Source organism: Phoxinus phoxinus (genome assembly GCF_949152265.1).
Source record: "Phoxinus phoxinus genome assembly, chromosome: 20".
Lineage (NCBI taxonomy): Eukaryota > Metazoa > Chordata > Actinopteri > Cypriniformes > Leuciscidae > Phoxinus > Phoxinus phoxinus.
The window spans coordinates 3,891,372-3,907,838 of NC_136895.1; the positions used below are offsets into that span (position 1 = coordinate 3,891,372).

The following is a 16,467-nucleotide window of genomic DNA, read 5'->3' on the forward strand; positions in this document are numbered from 1 at the left end:
CACGCCCACTATTTTTCCTCATTTGGTATTCCGTTTCTCTCGGAAATACGTCACAACACTGAGATAAAGTCGGTTGCAACTTCCGGTTCACGCGGACTTTAACAAAGAATTAATAATACTGTAACAAATGCGTATTGGCAGATAATTGTCCTACAAACAAACCAGGCAGGAGAGTCCAAACTACGCTATATATCGGCCTGATTTTGGCACGATCTGTTTTGTCTGATTTACGACACTGAGCGTCGGACTCGGGACGCAAGAATCGGTCATTTCATCCAAGCGGGTAATCCATCCGCCGGACACCGAAGCTTCCCCGCGGGCCGCCATTGATTAGCAGAGCATCACCTGCTGTTAGCATCATTGACTCCCATTCATTTTTGCGTCACTTTGACAGCGAGTAACTTTACATCTGAGCCGTTTAAAGACTCCATTTGTCCATTGTTTATTTCTAAAGAAACACGACAATGTATAAAAGGCTCCATTACCTTGTATCTTATGTTATTGCTCTGTAGAAGCCGTTTTAGTAAAAATAGGCTAACGATTGCGTCATAACCACTCGACTCTCTGTCGCACAGTCGAGAAATTACCGTATAGACCGGCGGAGAAGCTCACGGGCAATCGGGGGAACGTGGAGGCATAAAGTCTGATAAAGTGAAGGGAGAAGCCCATAGAGAGTGATAAAGTTGCTCCTGCTGCTAGCTCATGAACAGCTAATGCTCACGCTCTCCGTCTCTGAGATCCGGAAGGGAATGATCCAGATTTCTCTCCGCACAGCGACTAGAAGACCGACAGCTGTCAGACACGTTGCTCACGTCACCAAGCTCAGTTTGAGTCTGCACAGTTCGCCTGGCGATCAGGAAGTGAAACCTATGGGGTCGCTGTGTTCATCTTATATACTGTCTATGGTTTCATCATATATAGAGAACAACAACCGGTGATGCGTCTGCGCCACATTACGACTGAAAGATCGTTTACTTTTTTCAGTCCACCACGACACCGCTTTCTCACATGGCGAAGCGAGAGCGAGCCCATCAGGACATAGGGCCCGGGCCCTTGTGCTACGCCCCTGAGGAAGAGAAACGACAGTAACCTGCTCTGTCTCGTCTTCCGGCGTGTTGTCCGTGTCCTCTTTTCTCTGCGATGTATTTTTTACTGCGTGAGAACATGTGTAACATTTTTGCGAAGTCTCTATAGACCTTATTCACAGCAGCGCCATCTCTTATGTTTAATGGGAATGAAAGCGAGGCTGTGAGGGATAGACGTACATCTCTTCAGTGGGTTGGACTGTTGTTTCATGAGTATCTTGGATTGTTTTGCTGATAAAACACTGCAAAAATATATTTTCAAGGAATTCCAGTGGACAAAAACAATGAGCTGTGGAAAACTATAGGTGATGTAGGAGCTTTATACAGCGGATGCATTGAAAACACGGTTCTGAGTGAGGTCTTTAAAGACTATAATGTTGTAGTTCCTCAGATAGCCAGCAGGGGTCTCAGCATCACCTCAACATCTGGGAGATATCCTCTACTGGAGTCAGTTCAAATTAGTGAAATACAAATAATTATGATGGTTTTATAAGAACTTAAAAACATTATGATGTTCTTTTATAGGCCAGTTACTATTTAAATGTACATAAACACTTTTTACTTAGCTAAACACTTTTACTAATGCCTTATTAAAGTGACTTTTTTAACGTTTGTGTTCATTTTACTGTACAGTGCTATACTGTGCTTCACGGGGAATTACTTAGCATAATGCTAATTACGCAATGTTGTTGTTGTCGTACTAAACGTATTAAACACATAAAGTGATATTTGCTGGTTTGGCGAGACACAAATAATTTATCATGCAACTATAATACTTTTTGTTTGCCACAAAAGCCGGATAAAGTATGAGGGGGGAATCTGTCAGTAATACAGGATCAGCCACAGGCATCATGCGACATAAAGTTAATAATTCCGTGTGAAGAGCCTATAAACCCATCATAAAACAACATTCCCCTCATAAACACACTGATAACACATCATTATCACAACGACGGAACAACAAACATTTACTTTATCCAGAAACCTTCTCTCAATAACTTGGACAGCCCGTGAGTTATAACCTTACGTAAGAGCTCTTATCAGAAACGTGTCGGTACAGTTTCGGCTTGCGCTTGTTATTGCATGTTTAGTTATAAAAAAAATACGCAAATCATCTCCAAAAGGCCAGCTGTTGTTTGTGAAGTAACGCGAAATCTCCAGAGTCCGTCACGTGCTTCCCAGATCCTCTCGCTTTCTGTCCTTCTGCTTCCTGTTTTCTCAACGAGGACTCAAAAAAAGATTGATTTTTTTGCTGACTCTGAGTGATATGGAAAAATGCAAAAGACAGCTAAGAAGTTTTTTTTTTTTATTCAAGAGTTTATTAGGTGTCAAATATTATTTTACTAATATAGCAATGGATTTCCTGAGATAAAATGAAACTGTTAATCAAATAATTCACATATTTGCACGCTCCCTTTCATCATTAAAAAAGACTAAATACTTGTACGAAAATAACATTCTCTTACAGTTTGAATAAATATCTTTTTAATAGGCCTATGTTTTATACACTATACTGTATGAATATCCTATTTCATATAAATCTGCATCATACATCATACATCGCCTATTATGCCTATTTATATATAACAATATCAAATATGTGTTGCCTTCATCAGCCCCCAGCCATCAGGCAGATGTAGTATACAGCAGACGGAAGAAAACACCATCCATCTGAACAGTATAAAAATCATGAGGTGAAAAATGTTGACAATTACAGATTCCGATGTATGATTAGAACGGAAGAATCATTGATCCAAGTCCATATCCCCCGAGTGGTTTATTCCTGCAGATAAACACAAATAAACATGTTATAGATATGAATATGAATCCGCACACATCATGCAATCTAACTCTCTGTCAATGCAGATATAAACTGTGGACTCACTGTAAAAAGTGTTCAGTTCACTTACTTAAAAAAATTGAGTAAACCCGTTGCCTTAAAATTATTACGTAAATAAACGTATTGCTTAATCGAAAAAATTAAGTAATGTGGAATTATTAAGCATGAAGTTTATTTACTTAATTTTAACGGGGTTTACTAAAAAAATTTGACAATTCCACATTATTCAATTTTTTTTCCGATTAAGCAAAAAGTTTATTTACTTTATAATTTTAAGGCAACGGGTTTACAATTTTTTTTTTAAGTAAATAAACGTAATGCTTAATTAAAAAAAATAAGTTATGTGAACTTAATAATTCTACATTACTTAATTTTTTCGATTAAGCATGAAGTTTACTTATTAATTTTAAGGCAACTGGTTTACTCCGTTTTTTTAAGTAGGCAAAAAAAACGTAATGCTTAATTGAAAATAATTAAGTTATATGAACTTGACAATACCACATTACTCAATTTTTTCGATTAAGCATGAAGTTTATATACTTTATCATTTTAAGGCAACAGGTTTACTAAAACAATTTAAGTAAATTAACGTATCCTAATGCTTAAGTGAAAAAATTAAGTTATGTGAACTTGACAATTCCACATTACTTATTTTTTCGATTAAGCATGAAGTTGATTTACTTAATAATGTACAGGCACTGGGTTTCCTCAAGAGTGTGTAAGTGAAGTGGTCGTGTCCCAGCATGAATGTGAGCGTGACTAGCGTACCGCGCAGCAGCCGCAGCAGTCCCCGCAGATGGTGCCGATCAGCCCGTTGATCACCTGGAAAGCGCACAGGCCGATCTGGACCAGGCCGGTCACCAGCAGGATGCAGAACAGGGTCAGGTGCCACGTGATGATGTCCCCCGGGCCCGTGCACACGTCCCACATCGTGCGGTTGGACAGGTAGTCCCTGAAGCACGTAAAACAGTGTTACATTAACAGCTACTGGGTCATTATCTGATGTGATTGTTATTGGGAAATAAACACGTACCCTTCGCTAAACTGGTAATCGGTGACATTGCTGTTTGCTGTGAAGCACTTGGGTCCGTGATTAATGGCCACACATGAGATGATCACGGAGTAAGCGGCGCCGGCAGCTCCGACCGCGGCAAACAGGATAGAGCTGAACATCTGGATCAAAACAAACAATTTATAATCAATAAGTTATGACAACATATGTTTATACATTGCTTTAACTCATCAAAATAAGTTAGGCAATTAAATTTTTTTTTTTTTTTTTTAAGTTAGGCTATACAAGATTCAACTAATTTTTGTAAGTTAGTTTTATGTAATTTAATTTGAAATGACTTACATTTCCAAGTTGATTGTACTTAAAAATGTAAGGCAGCAACTTTTTTTTTTTTTTAACCTTGAATGTTACCATAATGTTTGGAACTGTAATTTTATTCACGCTTCTTCTTTAAAACAGTAGCCGGTGTGTTGCAAAAATCGCTTATTAGAGTAAAAAATAAAATAAAATGCATATTCCAACTATTTAACCCGGAAAGGCCTTTCTCAGATGGCGGGAATAACGTGGCCATTGTGTGGAGGAATGGCGTGAAAATGTCATTCGTCACATGACTTCTGGTCCTGAAGAGAAGAGCGTTCGAGTTAAAGAGGAGTTTTCTCACCGCGAAGCGCTTCCCGCAGCTCTCGTTCCCACAGCATCCACAGCAGTCGTTGTTCTTCAAGCCCAGGAAAACCAGCGCCGGGAAGATCATCTAAACAAAGACCAGCCCAGTATATTCATTACATGTGAGCGTTTGCCTCAAAACTCTTTTCTACATTGAATCAAAGACCTTAAAATCAAACAAAAACATAGTGTAACATTTAGCAAAATAAAAACACCCCCTTTAAAGAACTCCCGATATCGTGAATAATCAAGAAAACAAGCTTCATTCGTGAAACAGCGAGCAGATAAATCCTCCATAAACACAAAAATTGACACGTTAACATGACATTTCAAGTCCCCGCGGCCGCTCACCAGCACACCGGATCCCAGGATTCCTCCCAGGTAAAAGACCTCGTCTGTGATGATGTCGCTGTTATCGGCCACTTTCCCGCCGGGGAAGAACAGGAGGATGTTGCAGAGCACGGCGATGATGGCCAGCGGGATGAGCGTGATCCCCAGGCATTTAGCACAGTTTCCAGAACACATGATGCCGAGAGAGGTTTAGTCCGGGTGTGTGTGTGTGTGTGACGCTGGAGTCCTCTGTTCGGGTAAGGCGTCGGTGGCTGTGCTTGTGCAGGTGTGTGTGTGTGTGTGAGGATTTATAGGCACCTGCCTGTAAATGTGTAACTGTGGTGTGTCCTGCTTCTACAGAGGTGCGTTCCTCTATCAGACACACACACACACACTATCAGCTCTGAGTCACAGCGGCCTCACCCTAGCATGCACAATACATCATTCACACGTATGAACACACGTTGATATGACAAAAAAATGATGTGAATGATGCTATTTTCACATTTTTTCAGACAGATAAAAAAAAAATCTGGCAAAAAAACGGTAAAAAAAACCGGTAACACTTTATTTTACAGTGTCCTTGTTACATGTACGTACCATAGTAATAACAGTAAATTATGTGTAATTACATGCAACTAACCCTCAACCAAATCCTAATTCTTCCCTAACCATATAGTAAGTACATGTCGTTAGTTAATATTACTCAGAACTTAAATATATAATTACACTGTAACAATGACACCTTAAAATAAAGTGGAACCAAAAACAGTAAAATTTCACTAAAATCTAATGTGAAAAAGAAATGCACTTGTAGTGTTAACTATCTTGTAGTTAATATACAGTATAGTATTAACGTGCAGATGATATAATGTTAATGAAAGAAAAGTTTCAAGTTCATGGCGGTTTCTTAACACACTTAAGTAACACTTTGTACACTGCTAAAAATGCTTTTCTTACTTAGTATTTTTGTCTTGTTTCCAGTCCAAATATCTAAACAATTATTGAATCAAGAAGAATTTACTAAGTGAAATTAAGAAATTCTATCTTGTTTTCAGAAAAAAAAAATTAAAAAAAATTGGGGTAAGAAAAATAATCGTAATTCAAATGGAAAACAGGAAAAAAATTATATGAATTCCAATAGAAAACAAGATAATTCTTCTTCCCCATTGGCAGTTTTAATTTTTATATATTTTTATATATTTATTTTGAAAACAAGATATAATATATTATGTCATTTTACTTCTCTAGTATATGTATGATAGTTAAGTCATCGTCATTTATATAGGGCTTGTAACAATGTAGATTGTTTCAAAGCTGCTTTACAGAGATAAAGAAGATAAGAGATCATTTTAGCCGTGCCTTGTACTTCCACATTTTTTGGTTGTGTCCAATTCAGCTGTTATTGTTTTATAGTTGTGCCGTGATATTATCTGACACCTTCATGGTACCATGGTATTTCCACACATCTAGAGGTTAACTATCCATAAGTCATAATTACAGAAGTTTCTGTGTGACTTTGTCAAATCTAAAGACAGTTTTTCACTTCTGCAGCTCAGAATCGGCTAATAAACGATGATGCACAACAGACTTTTCTACATTTATATACACCAAGAACAGCATTTGGACTTGAAAACACTAGACGTGAGAGAAAACGTGAGGCAACGACAGAAATATTTTAAGTTTTTAAGATTTTTAAAAAGTATTCGAAGTATTTTTAGACAGAGTTAAAACATGTGTGACGCTACAAATGTCTTAGACAGCCTTCATAGAGCATTAGTTCTGGACAAATGTTGACTTTTGACTTTACAGGCCAATAAAGAATATTTTATAGGCCTTTATTCACACTTTTTTTGTGCTGTATTTTAGTTTCCAGTGTGAAGTGTCTGTGCTAACAAAAGAAGCATTTCATGTTCCACGAAGAAGTCAACAGGTCAGCCAACAAGTCTTAAAATAACCTTCTTCTTCTTTTTTGAGAAAAACAAAGAACCGTTTCCATGGACGAAATGTTCTTCACACTCTAAAAATGCGGGTCATTTTGGCAACCCAAGTGCTTGGTCAAATATGGACAAACCCATTGGGTTCAATGTTTGACCCAACATCCTGGGCTTAAAGGGATACTTCAGGATTCAGCATTAAGCTTTGTATCAGGAGAAAACCTGTAGTATTTTCAAATTACTGTGCTTCCCTCCCTCATATCCCCCTGAGACGAGAGATTTATGTATTTTCTGTCTGTAAAAAAACCTCTGATGTTACAAAAATTGTCATTTTGCGTCATCGGAGGATTTTTTTGACCAGAGGCTAGAGACTACAGCCAGTAGGAGGCGCTAGATAAGCTAAGCTCACAGGCTCTTGCTCTGTGGAGAAAGCTGAGTAGTAGCGGTGACCATCCTCTTTTTCCCGGACACGTCCGGCCGCCGAGATCGTCCAAAATGTCCGGGATTCGGCTTTTGCTTTCTGCGGTCGCCATTCATTGTTTACACGCACACCTTTTGTTTCAATCTAACTGAACTCATCCCGATCGGTGAATCTGAATGTAGTGTTGACATGAACGCTAAACAAGTGATCGGTTGATGTGCGTTTTAACATTGCTAAGAAAATTCCCGCTCCTCCGTGAGAGATACGAGACCGGTGCGTCTCACATGCGCCGGCGCCACTCATCAGTAATCACGCCACCGGCCTCGCGCCGTTCTCCCGCGGCCATCAGTCTCGTCCCGCTCGCCGTTCTCCCGCGGCCTTCAGTCTCGTCCCGCTCGCCGTTCTCCCGCGGCCTTCAGTCTCGTCCCGCTCGCCGTTCTCCCGCGGCCTTCAGTCTCGTCCCGCTCGCCGTTCTCCCGCGGCCGTCAGTCTCGTCCCGCTCGTCGTTCTCCCACGGCCGTCAGTCTCGTCCAGCTCGTCGTTCTCCCGCGGCCGTCAGTCTCGTCCCGCTCGCCGTTCTCCCGCGGCCGTCAGTCTCGTCCCGCTCGCCGTTCTCCCGCGGCCGTCAGTCTCGTCCAGCTCGCCGTTCTCCCGCGGCCGTCAGTCTCGTCCAGCTCGTCGTTCTCCCGCGGCCGTCAGTCTCGTCCCGCTCGCCGTTCTCCCGCGGCCGTCAGTCTCGTCCCGCTCGCCGTTCTCCCGCGGCCGTCAGTCTCGTCCAGCTCGCCGTTCTCCCGCGGCCGTCAGTCTCGTCCTGCTCGCCGTTCTCCCGCGGCCGTCAGTCTCGACCCGCTCGCCGTTCTCCCGCGGCCGTCAGTCTCGTCCAGCTCGCCGTTCTCCCGCGGCCGTCAGTCTCGTCCAGCTAGTCGTTCTCCCGCGGCCGTCAGTCTCGTCCAGCTCGCCGTTCTCCCGCGGCCGTCAGTCTCGTCCTGCTCGCCGTTCTCCCGCGGCCGTCAGTCTCGTCCCGCTCGCCGTTCTCCCGCGGCCGTCAGTCTCGTCCAGCTAGTCGTTCTCCCGCGGCCGTCAGTCTCGTCCTGCTCGCCGTTCTCCCGCGGCCGTCAGTCTCGTCCAGCTCGCCGTTCTCCCGCGGCCGTCAGTCTCGTCCCGCTCGCCGTTCTCCCGCGGCCGTCAGTCTCGTCCAGCTCGCCGTTCTCCCGCGGCCGTCAGTCTCGTCCTGCTCGCCGTTCTCCCGCGGCCGTCAGTCTCGTCCCGCTCGGCGTTCTCCCGCGGCCGTCAGTCTCGTCCCGCTCGCCGTTCTCCCGCGGCCGTCAGTCTCGTCCCGCTCGCCGTTCTCCCGCGGCCGTCAGTCTCGTCCAGCTCGCCGTTCTCCCGCGGCCGTCAGTCTCGTCCCGCTCGCCGTTCTCCCGCGGCCGTCAGTCTCGTCCAGCTCGCCGTTCTCCCGCGGCCGTCAGTCTCGTCCTGCTCGCCGTTCTCCCACGGCCGTCAGTCTCGTCCCGCTCGCCGTTCTCCCGCGGCCGTCAGTCTCGTCCTGCTCGCCGTTCTCCCACGGCCGTCAGTCTCGTCCCGCTCGCCGTTCTCCCGCGGCCGTCAGTCTCGTCCTGCTCGCCACAGGAAACATGATGAATGGCGACTGCAGAACGCAAAAGCCGAATTGGCGATCTCGAAATCCCAGGCAGACTCGTCACGGAGACTCACTAGTAGCCTAGCCTTGTTGTTTAGCTGCACTCTTACCGGTAGGCGTGGCTTGGGAGTGGCCTTGTAGGGCAGCGAAGCAAGTGCATTCTGGGAGTTGTTGTCTTTCATCCACATGAGCCACAAATACATCTTCTGGCTTTTCTCAGTCTAGAAGGCTCCAAATTCAAAAATAATTTCACATTTCTTCTACATAAATGACCCATTTTAAATACACATTCATCTTTCCAGAGGTTAAGTTTCCCTTTAACTGAACTATTGGTTAAAAATGACTGTATTGCTGGGTTAAAATAAACCCCAAATAAGTTGGAAATTAAATTCACACACAAAAGTCACAACACGGGAAACAGTAATAATCATAATGTGAGCATTTATTAATAGACAAGAACATCCAGGAAATGGACAAAAGTTGATGACAATTAGGAATCTTAAACTAGCCTGACTTAAGCATTCATTGCGTAAGTCCATTCAAATGCTCTCAGAAAATATCCTTCCCATTAATACCACCCTTCAAAATGTCCTGCTTTAAAAGGAAAGTGCATTTATCAAGTTTTTTAGGTGGATCCTGTGCACAGGATTCTGCTAGTGTGAGGAAGACACTTCATGACGCATGCATTGGCTGAAATGCCAGTGTTAAATATATCCTCAGGGTGAACAACAGTGACCCCCCACCCTGACCACCCCCGCCTGATCCGGCTGTGCAGTGTTCAGTGTTCAGTCGCTCACTGCCAGCGGCGCTGCATTGCTTCTGAGGGAGTTTCCTCATTCCTCTCAGCACAATCTTTCAAGTTCATATTGAAAACAATGAGCTGTTTAATGACCGCACTACGCCCAGACTGCAGTGTGTGTGGTGTTTCACTGTAATAATGATCGTGATTTTAACGGTAAACTACTGTTAATTGGTTAACAGAAAGTTTCTGTTCTATATACGGTGAATAACTGTGATAGATTTTACAGTAAAATACCGTTTAATTTTTTACAAGAATTAATCATTGTATAATTTACAGTGATAAAACGTAAATTGACATTCCCACGATTCCCTGATACCTCACATTTGATGTAATTTTGTTGAAATAACTGTTTCTTCATAGTTTTTTTTTCTAATCCTATGTACATTAAGGTTTTATGTTACATTTAATGTTGTTAAATTAATGTTTAATGCATTTTAAATTTTCATGATGGTGTTTAGTGCTTGTGTGAATGAGACTGAGCAGCTTCTGTATATATGAACTTTCACAGCTTGTGGAAAAGCTGCGTGTGATGAGCTTTGATTCATCATGTGACTCTCATCACCACTGTGATTGGTGGTTGTCAGTGTATTACTATGGTACAAAACAGATATTAATACTTCAACATGTCGGTAAATTAGCAATATATCCGATAATAAAATACGTTTTTTTACTGTAAATTTAAGTTAAGTCTGTAAAACCTAAAATGCTGCTACCGTATTTTTTACGGTCAATCTCTGGCGACCACAGCTGCCGTTTTTCTGTTGTTGTTTTTTTTTACAGTGATATGAAAATGATACTGAGAGGCATTATGGGATAGCTCAGAGTTTGAAAATGAATCATCATCCATCAGGATCATGAGAAAGTGATAATGCTATAATACTTCTCGGAGCAATTAAGCTGATGCTGACTATTATTACCAACTTTTAGTTTATACATGTGTAATAAGTCCATAATACTTTTTTTGCATTGCTGTTGTTCTCTTTCTATGTCTTCTGTTGGAGCTAATTGCTTTAACAAAACATGCATTTGATATAAAACATAAAATATATATGACTATATGACTCCAGTCTTGTCAAATGTTTCTTTTGACCCCTTTGTGAATCTAAATAAAGTATCCTGATGACATGTTAAGTTATTATGGCCTATAAAAATGTATTTCATAGATTGTATCATGGCGTCACAATCTGTACTTCACACACCTCGTCATCAAGTGTTCTCATTTTACGGGTGTGTCTTCTTCAATGGCCAATGATAAGAGTGACAGGTCCAAAGGACTTCTCTTTAGCTGACATCTTATCAGAGGCGGGAGGGAAGTCAATAGAAGTCAATGGAAAGATCAATTTGCATTATTAAAACACGTGTGTGTCGCCCAGAGCAACAGTTACCATGATAGTTCAGATACTTGGGACACAGGTGACGCACATTTTAAGTATGCACTGACACAAAACTCCTATGTTTATATCATCGATACATAACACCAAATCATCAAATCACTCTCTTTTTACTCTGACCCTGAACGGGTTAATTCACCCAAAAAAATAAAATTCAGTCATCATTTACTCATCTTCATGTCATTGCAAACCTGAATAACTTTACACAACAGAAGATATTTTAAAAAAGTTAAAAAAAAAGGTACAAAAATTGACTTTCATTGTATGGGCAAAAATCACTGAGAAATTTTTCAAAATCTGTGGAAGCCAAATGCATTTCGTAAAAAGAGGAACTTCACAGTTCAGTTAATGAGACCCAGGCGTAACACAGCACTATTGGAGGACATACATGTATTTGGGCCTGTACATTTACTAGTTGTCTAGGAAATTTACATAGAGAGTCAAATATAGAAACTGATATAAAGAGACACACACATAAACACACAAAACTTTTCCCACTATTATCAGTTATGATGCTAGTAAAACATTACACCAGCCCATTTATGATCACCATAATTATTACACATTGTTGTATGCTTGTTGGTTTATCTAATGTCAAAGTTGAGGGTGAGTCCAAGGCATTTTGTCATGTTTACCACAAAAACAAACTTAATATCATTGATATAAGCACCATTAATTAGTCTGAGTACACATTTATTTTAACATGAATGAGTGAAAATGTCTTTGAAATCAGTAAGAAAATATATGGGAAAGTTTTTGTTCATTTTTTAAAAGTATTTATTTTGCTATTCCTAACTATGCACAATTACAGTTGGAATCAAAATGATTCAACACCCGTTTTTTGAGACATTTTGTTTTTGAGACATTTTGAGACTGCAGAAGTAGTTGAAAGCATTTTCAGTTAAATTTGGGGAAACCACGTGAAACATTTGTTGTGTTGAGCTATTTCACTTACATTATTTGATTTGTTCATTCCAAACAGCTGAAAGTCTGTACATTTTGCTAATAAACCTTATTTGCAATGGGGGATGTAATGGTTAGTAGCATTTGCATTTAGTTTTTAGTTTTTTTACCCTATCAAAAGACCTGTGAACCATTTTTCACACCGGTTTAAACATTGCTTTAGAAAACAAAATGTCTCACAGAATGACATCTTTCAGTATTCTTGAGAACTTTCCCATCAGAAATCACTGAGCATTTATAGCTTTCAATGATATATGTACAAAAAGAGGAATAGGAGGGACTTTCTACACAAAGGAGATCAAAAACATTAGAAAGAAAACTGGAGATTTGCACTCCAGTCCTTCACTATTATCCATCAGGATGTGCTAGACTCCATCATACACACAATAAGAGGTGTTTCTGAAGTTGTGAAAGCCCTTCTCACTATTATTAAATCCCTATCATTAGGATATTTGCCAAGAACCGTCCAAAAAAATGCTTATAAAGAAACCACAAAATTTTTTAGAGTTATAAATGACAATCATATTTGAACTAGTACTAGTAGAGCCTAGTGATTAAGATATACCGTCTGGAGAATTATGTTGCCATAATCATAAACGGAAATTAGCCTAAATTACTTCCTACCCGTCAGTGTGCTAGCACTGTGTGTAAATAGATATGTTAATCATAACATAAGTGTGGCGTGACTCAAGGCTCTGCTTTGGGTCCTCTGTTGTTCTCCTTGCACACACAGACACAATCTCTAAAGTCACCGAAAAATGCTGGGCTGTTTCAACCCAATTTTGGGTAAAATATGGACAAACCCAGCCGTTGGGTTTAATTTTTTTGAATTAAATTTTTAACCCAACGTTGTCCATATTTGACCCAAAATTGGGTTGAAACAACCTAGCATTTTTTAGAGTGTGTTAGTTCCACTTTTAACTCTGCCATAGTCTGCTAAAAATAATTATCATACCTCAATTTTTTGACTATATTTATATATTTAAAATGGAAACCCATAGCTTTATATCCTACACTTCCATTGAGCTAAGCCACAGTGACTCCCAGCTTCAGCTTACACAGTTATACAGTATATGAGCTCCTTAGTGTGACGAGTAACTGGGCTGGCAACACAAAGCTTGTGGGTTTCAATCCTGGACCTGATTACAGGGATCTGTTCAGTCAGTGCTTTCTCCACATCCTCACACACACTTCACCTAGGGTACTTTCCATACGATCATCTCTCAATGCGAATCAATCCAGATATTAGGCGAACTGAGATAAAACATGCCAATCTCTAGGTGTGGTGAAGAGTGTGTGAGGATGTGCGGATATTCTAATCCCAGAGGCCACGGGAACTTTATCAGGATCAGAGTATCCCGGATCCATGAAATAACTGGCCTTTAAAAATATGAATCTGCCTCTATGGGGATTTAACACAGGGGTGTCCTGACTTGTGTTTGAGGAAGAACATTTATTTATTTACGATACATTATTCATTCACAAAGAAAACTGGTGTCCTTAAAGGTTGGAGTTTTCCTAATTTTTTTAATTAAAGCATTAAGATCAATTTCCAAAAGATGATTTTTTATTCCTCTTTTTAGTCAACTTTAGCATGTGTGTGTTCACTTATACACAGCACTGTACGTATGAAGCGTCACTCCAGTGTTCATGTCCTCATATTACTAAGACACTAAGGATAAAAGGGAGACATATACAGAGAGAAATACACTCATGGACAGAGTAAACTCATGGTACAAAGGTGAATACTCATAGATAAATATGAGTACATACATAAAATAATAGTCCAGAGTAATAAAATAAAAAAAAGTTCAGTAATTGTACAAAAGGAGAAAGGTCATACATTTAGTGATAGATGAGGAGAATACTGAATTTTCTCACATGTGTATATTGCAAAATAATTTTTAAAATAAATAATAATTTATTAGTTTAGTTGGGGTTAGATGTAAACATAGATAGAAATCTACATTTTGCTTGTGTTCAAATGTAAATATCACTACTGTATAATTTTGCCCACAGTTAAAACCCATCTACAGTTATATTGGACTCTTCTTCATTACTCTCTGATCGTATTAGTGTTTTTCAGAGAAGACAAGTATTACAAAGCACACAAATACTATCTACTGTGGTGTGATGTGGTGATATTTCCTAGCTGTGTGTGTGTGTGTGTGTGTGCTGTGCCGTGCGGTGCCAGGTACTGTGCTGACTCTAGATAGTGTTGTTTGCTGATCCCTCCTCCACCCATGTGACCGCTCACTTCTCCTGACGCTGGAGCCCACAGCCGGTCATCACCTGCAGACTTTAGACTCTCGCTTCGGCGTAAAGATGTGCTGGAGACTGTCAGAATAATGACCCAAACATTCAGTGATGCATTATGTCATTTATTCAGTTAGAATTAAACGTTTCTCAATCGAACTGCGTCTGGAGGATTTACAGTTACCGGTGCTAATACGAGCTTGAGGCTTTGTTTTCTTGCTTAATATTTGTCCGATTGAGCCTTTCTTCAATTGAGCTGCTTTCTCTCCGCAGGGCCAGGAACATGTCAGCACTTGCACAGGAAGTGACAGCACTTGCACAGGAAGTGACACGGGGCATTTGTCTGTAGTGGACAGGAAGGAAATTCCCGCTTTTTTTGCCAACAGGAGCTCAACGTGCGCTTTGGCATTTAAAACCATGTTTTCCTCAGTTTATCATTGACTGGATTCCTTCTGTGAAAAAGAAGTACTCTTGCACACTTTTAATAAGAGCACTTGGCCACACTTTCTAATTCTCACTATTAACTAACTATTAACTAAGACTCAATAAACTCATAATCACTGCGTATTAATAGTCAGTAAGGTAGTTGTTAAGTTTAGGTATCGTGTGGATTAAGGGATGTTGAATATGATCATGCAGAATAAGTTTATAAGTGCTAATAAACAGACAATATCCTAGTAATATGCATTATAATAAGCAAATATAGCGAATGGAGATAGTGAGAATTATGTAATTTATACACTTCAAAATAATATACATAAGTGTGAACTGAATAATGTTTTCAGACACTAAATGAAAATGTATTATAGTTTAAACTTATATTACAGAATTAGCTTAACTTTGGAGTGTTCTTAAGTCAGACTTAAGGTATTGTTTTATATGTATAAATTCATAATTACTTATATTTTCTTTGAAATAAGGTTACAGTGCACCGCTGAATGTACTGACAAGCAAGGTAAGCTTAACTATACTTTAATAAAATTATGATATAATTCTATAGAAACTGTTTTTTTAAATGTTTTTTTAATCTCTTAAGTGGCCTTTAATTTGATTAAAATTATATTATCTGCATGTATAGTTTTTAAATATATATAAATGTTGAATCCCTTCCAGCGAGAGCATGGATCTGCTGTGAGAAACACGTCTAATGCTTAACCAAATACACTAGTTGCTGATTAACTTTTGGGGTTTTGTCTGGTCAATGACTCCTTTGTTGAGCTCAGTGATCTAACCAGCGATCAATATGTTTGTGAAGTGAGTGTTTTTACCTCATGTTAGTGGAGATGAAATCGAGGAGACCTAAAGAAAGCGTTTATTAGCTCATATCCTGGTCACAGTAAGATCGCCGTTTGGCGAATCAGGATATGTATCCTGTATTTATAAGTATCTGCCATTACTGGTAAATATGATTTACTTGCAGTATGATTTTGTATGATTTATAAAATGTATTTTAACATCAAAAACGGAGAAGTGAGAAAGTATCCATGCCTATGAAATCGCATGAGTACGTTTGAACCGTGTTGTCACTGTCACGTGACCTACCAGCGTCAGTTGTGTCGCTTCACCTCCATTCATAAATCCCCTCCCGTGGCCTCATGGGATAGTCAAGTGTCCATCGATCATCCGAGGACTTTTTGCCTACTATGTATTCGGACACACTATCTGTTGGCTTACTGTTTTTCACCTACTATAGAGACTGCAGTATGAAGTACTCGATTCTGGATGCAGGATATCTTTACACACACTTAGAAGAAAAGGTTCTATTTGGAATCTTAAGGGTTCCGTCACTTCATATATAGAACCTTAAAGGGGTTCCATCATTTTATGGATGTAGTTTTAATTGATTCATTGTGTTTTAATTGTTTTTTAATTTGAATTACATTTTATGAATTAATACACATACTTAATCACTCTGAAAAAAACCCAGAAATAACCGTTAAACATGAACGTATTTTAACATAATAAAGACAAAGAGGTTATTTTGACATTGAGTCAAGAACCCTAGGGTTTTCTATATAACTGCACTGTACCTTTTCCCCCAAGAGTGCAGGAGAGATAGCAGGAGAAATCTCATACACTGAACTCAGATTCAATCTGGACTGACCCGAAACCTTCAGCACAAGCGAGT

The 16,467-nt window shown here is 40.0% G+C and overlaps 1 protein-coding gene across 1 annotated transcript; it reads right to left on the bottom strand.

The window, feature by feature from the left end:
• Positions 1-2,415: 2,415 nt before the first annotated feature.
• tm4sf4 (transmembrane 4 L six family member 4) lies at positions 2,416-5,205 on the bottom strand. Its single transcript, XM_079593730.1, has 5 exons — positions 4,952-5,205; positions 4,599-4,688; positions 3,959-4,098; positions 3,694-3,877; positions 2,416-2,868 (listed from the first exon to the last, which is right to left on the bottom strand). The coding sequence occupies exons 1-5, from the start codon at positions 5,123-5,125 to the stop codon at positions 2,863-2,865; spliced, it is 594 nt and encodes a 197-aa protein (XP_079449856.1). The 5' UTR covers positions 5,126-5,205; the 3' UTR covers positions 2,416-2,862.
• Positions 5,206-16,467: the final 11,262 nt, after the last annotated feature.

Coding starts and splice junctions, on each gene's coding strand:
- tm4sf4 (XM_079593730.1), bottom strand. CDS start 5,125: ATGTGTTCTGGAAACTGTGCTAAATGCCTGGGGATCACGCTCATCCCG. Junction 4,099..4,598: donor GCTGCGGGAAGCGCTTCGCG/GTGAGAAAACTC, acceptor GTTTTGATCCAG/ATGTTCAGCTCTATCCTGTT. Junction 3,878..3,958: donor GATTACCAGTTTAGCGAAGG/GTACGTGTTTAT, acceptor TACGTGCTTCAG/GGACTACCTGTCCAACCGCA.